Below are 4,504 nucleotides of genomic sequence, written 5' to 3'. Positions count from 1 at the left end.
CCTGATAAAAATGCTAATTTTAGCAGAAAATTTCAAATGGCACTTAGAGGCTTTTGCATCTGAACTCTTCATATGAAATAGTAATCAATTTACACTATTTGAAAGTAAAATTTTATTTTAAAATGTGCACATTAACTCTTATTCGTATGTCTAATAGTCAAAAACAAACGTCTCTTGTCACGTTCATTTATGATTTACATGAATCATGATCGCATATTTTCAATTCGAAACGGTGAAATTTAATAAAAGTTGATTAGTTTGCATCACTAGATAGTCTATTACTGTCGGTCGCTGAACATTTCTATCGTAAAAGTTTTCTAATAAAGTACTACTTACATGTTTCCACGAACTCTCCACGAACACTCACAACGCTCGTTCACACTGCGTTGTGACAGTGACAGTAAGACCCGCCTTCCTTGATTTGATTGGCCTTCTCGATAATTTTGACATTGACGAGTGCTGTTGGACCACTGAGGCAGACCAGCCTAAAAGTTTAACTTTTAAAACTTTTTGTCATCCTAACAACAAACAGCTTCACACATTCTCATACACAGAGTCGTATACTGTCTATCAGCTATGACTATTTTAGTCTTTCAAAGGACAAAATGGGTGGAAAAACAGTAATAAAAATTAGACAAATGACATAAAATGCAGGCCAGGAGCGAGGTCCTCTAGAGGTGCGAGGCCCTGTGCAGTCGCACACTTGGCACAGCCCTTGCGACGGTACTGTCTAGTAAGACCTTGATTAGCTTGTTCAGGTGTTTGATTAGAGTTGGAGCTAAACTCTGTAGGACACCGGCCCTCCAGGACCGAGTTTGTTGACCCCTGCTTTAGACAAAGATTCTCTGGTTAATTGCTAAAAAATGAAATACTACAGCAGAGTACAGAAAAGTATGGCAAAACTTAGGATAGGACAGCATAGTACAACATAGGATAGGTCAAACCCATTTCTAACAGGGCAATCGAGACATAACTTTAAGATAACTCTTGACACTATTGATCATCCACATACATGGATCAGTTCAGCATCATATATAACAGCACAGCTTGTTTCTGTAGGCCATATTTTGCTCTTTGTGCATATCTGAAAAGTCTTCATTGTTCATACACTCAGATCAGATCAGATAGCAGGTCAACACAGTTCATCCTTACACATATTCAATGGCACCCAAACTAGACTAATAATAAAAAGACGCCACAGGTCAAAGTGATCAGAGATCAGGAGGACGGTAATCGATCGGCAGTGTTCAGACTCATCATCAGGCTCCTTTGACTCTAGTATAATTGTGTTAACCTGCGTTATAATGGTCAGGAGTAGCTAGTGTAATGGATCAGTAACTCACCATCAGGCTGCAGTGACTCCAGCATATGATCGCAGTTATAATCCACACCAGAGCCCTGCTGCACACTCCCCACGCCATAATACACACATATAAGCACGCGGACTTGTGAATACACGGCAGATATGTTTGTTTAACGGTAGTTTACGGAGTCATTGTACTGTGGTACTACTGAACAGACAGACTCGATGCGTTTATCAGCGCTTCCGCTACTGCGCATGCGCACAACACCCTGGAGGCGGGGTTGTGAAACGACGTCACCTTCTCTTGGAACGGAAATGGGAAGTCATTTATTTATTTGTGTTGGAATAATTTAGTATTTGTTTTGGTTAACATTTATGGATACAACCTTAATACTGAAAATGATAAGCTTTTTGAATCGTTAGAGGAAAGGATTCTACTCTGGTTTCATAAGCACCCACAGGCATTTTTACTGATTGGAGGGGATTTTAATATTACCTTAAATTACATGGTTGATAGATGGCCTCCAAAGCAGCCAGGTTCATCCAATACTATTTGAAAGACTTTTATGCAGAAATATAATTTGATTATGGAGGGAGGGAAATTTATCCTAATCGGTGCTCTTATACATGGAGTAACAAAAATGGTACAAGGCAGTCCTACATAGATTTCTTTCTGGTTTTGGGGAGCATTTTAAAAGAGAATATGTCAGTAAACATCCTAGTTACTCCCTTAACAGATCACAAGGCAATTTATATAAATATTAGATCTTCCTCTTTTTAAAATGTGCACATTCACTCTTATTCGTATGTCTAATAGTCGAAAACACAAACGTCTCTTGTCACGTTCATTTATGATTTACATGAATCATGATCGCATATTTTCAATTCGAAACGGTGAAATTTAATAAAAGTTGATTAGTTTGCATCACTAGATAGTCTATTACTGTCGGTCGCTGAACATTTCTATCGTAAAAGTTTTCTAATAAAGTACTACTTACATGTTTCCACGAACTCTCCACGAACACTCACAACGCTCGTTCACACTGCGTTGTGACAGTGACAGTAAGACCCGCCTTCCTTGATTTGATTGGCCTTCTCGATAATTTTGACATTGACGAGTGCTGTTGGACCACTGAGGCAGACCAGCCTAAAAGTTTAACTTTTAAAACTTTTTGTCATCCTAACAACTAGGGCTGTGCAAAAAATCGAATGTGATTTTCATGCGCATCTCGTCAGTAAAGCCGCTTCTGGTGATTAGTAGTAAATCTCCAGCACGTGCTTTCAGATGGAGCGGCATTTACTACACAGAGCCGTAGATCACTGACAAGCTACACAAAATCGCAGGCGATTCATTGCCGATGCAATTCTTTACTCATTCTTATACACAGAGTCTTATACTGTCTATCATCTATGACTATTTTAGTCTTTCAAAGGACAAAATGGGTGGAAAAACGGTAATAAAAATTTGACGTAAACAACATAAAATGCAGGCCAGGAGCGAGGCCCTCTAGAGGCGCGAGGCCCTGTGCGGTTGCACACTTGGCACAGCCCTTGCAACGGTACTGAGTGGCACTATGATGTCACTGAGAAGGTGAAGCCGTGGTGGGGATGATTTTTTATGTGGCAGCCCACCACGGCAGAATGAATGTAGCAGAAACACTGTATTATATATGTATTTTTGATTTCTTCCTTTTAGGGCTTGAATGGTTTTCCACAAGAATGTAAACAGACAGAGGATCTAACCAATGGGCACTCCAAATGCACAACTGTGAGAACACACTGCTAAAATATGTTCAATGAAACCAGATCTTGTGAATATCTGCATGCATCATGGTTGCTTCCTGTTGATGTATTTCGTATTTTTTATATAGATCCTAAATGGACTGACTCCAGCTAATGGCATCAAAGACAATGGCAACTTGAATGGCAACCCTTATCTCAAAACTGTCCCAGTGAGCATTTCACTTACAGTCACATGATGTTCTGTGTTCCTGGTTTGAATTGCGATGGTAATGGTGTGAACATTTGGTTGGGTAGATCTCAGCGCTGAAACAGAATGGGCTCTTACAGTCTCTGGCAGCAGGAGGCAATCAGACTAAAACAGAAGGTAAAGACTTCATCACTCAGAAACATTGTTACACAGAATGATGTCAGTAGTTCAAGAGTTCAACAACACAGTCACATGATGTTCTGTGTTCCTGGTTTGAATTGCGATGGTAATGGTGTGAACATTTGGTTGGGTAGATCTCAGCGCTGAAACAGAATGGGCTCTTACAGTCTCTGGCAGCAGGAGGCAATCAGACTAAAACAGAAGGTAAAGACTTCATCACTCAGAAACAATGTTACACAGAATGATGTCAGTAGTTCAACAGTTCAACAACAATGTGTGTGTGTGATTTTGTCTGTCTAGAGGTGAGCTTGGAGGTGGAGCGAGCACAAGAGGAGTGGGATGCCCTGGAGAGCATCCAACCAGGTGAGACCAATTACCTTGTCACCATGGAAACAACATCCTGTCAGCCTGGATACTGAGCACATTACGTCACCGTGACTAAGCATACGCCCCTACCCTGGAGAGATGGCATCACCTCCTTGGCTAAAATAGATACATTATGTCATTCTGAATAATTGGCTAAAAAAATGTATTATCTGTGCATCTCTAAATTAAACAATAATTTAAAGGAAGGAAAACTAAAACTACTTTACATTAAATTTTGGCAGGAACATTCAGACTTATACAGTCAAACCAAAAATTATTCAGACACCAGATATAATTTTTTATATTTTTTTACTAGTAGGTGCAGGACACTATAGATTATGTAAGTGAGGATAGCAAAATAAGTAAACTGTGATATATTATACCCAAAAATTCGTCATACAGTGGACTACCAGTAAAATTGATAAAAATGTGGGACCAAAAATTATTCAGACATGCCTACATAGGCATTCTTACAGAGATTTAACAAGTGACCAATTTGAAATGTTCTAGGCAACAACTTACCGCCTTACAAATAGCGGTAATCACGGGAAACTCAGCTCAATTGATTCTAATAGATTTTGAGGTTAGCATTAGAGCCCGACCGATATATAATTTTGCCGATATTATCCTGTTGCAGATCTATCGGTATCAGCGAATATGCCGCCGATATGAACATTTTTTTTTACAGAACATATAACGCAGATTAAATGCTTCTGAATTATGTA

At 39.4% G+C, this 4,504-nt stretch overlaps 1 protein-coding gene across 4 annotated transcripts in view; it reads left to right on the top strand.

The window, feature by feature from the left end:
* Positions 1-4,504, top strand: part of elmod3 (ELMO/CED-12 domain containing 3) — a 28,576-nt gene that overhangs the window by 12,577 nt on the left and 11,495 nt on the right. For all 4 annotated transcript variants that reach the window (XM_016505290.1, XM_016505291.1, XM_016505292.1 and 1 more), the window contains exons 3-6: positions 3,000-3,071; positions 3,175-3,255; positions 3,341-3,410; positions 3,714-3,776. In XM_016505290.1, the coding sequence (XP_016360776.1) occupies positions 3,000-3,071; positions 3,175-3,255; positions 3,341-3,410; positions 3,714-3,776 (286 nt within the window). The remainder of the gene's footprint in view (positions 1-2,999; positions 3,072-3,174; positions 3,256-3,340; positions 3,411-3,713; positions 3,777-4,504) is intronic.

This window comes from Sinocyclocheilus anshuiensis, unplaced genomic scaffold (genome assembly GCF_001515605.1).
Source record: "Sinocyclocheilus anshuiensis isolate Anshui unplaced genomic scaffold, SAMN03320099.WGS_v1.1 scaffold366, whole genome shotgun sequence".
In the NCBI taxonomy this organism is placed as follows: Eukaryota; Metazoa; Chordata; class Actinopteri; order Cypriniformes; family Cyprinidae; genus Sinocyclocheilus; species Sinocyclocheilus anshuiensis.
The sequence above is the reverse complement of the archived record's forward strand: the minus strand, read 5'-3'. Positions and strand labels throughout refer to the sequence as shown.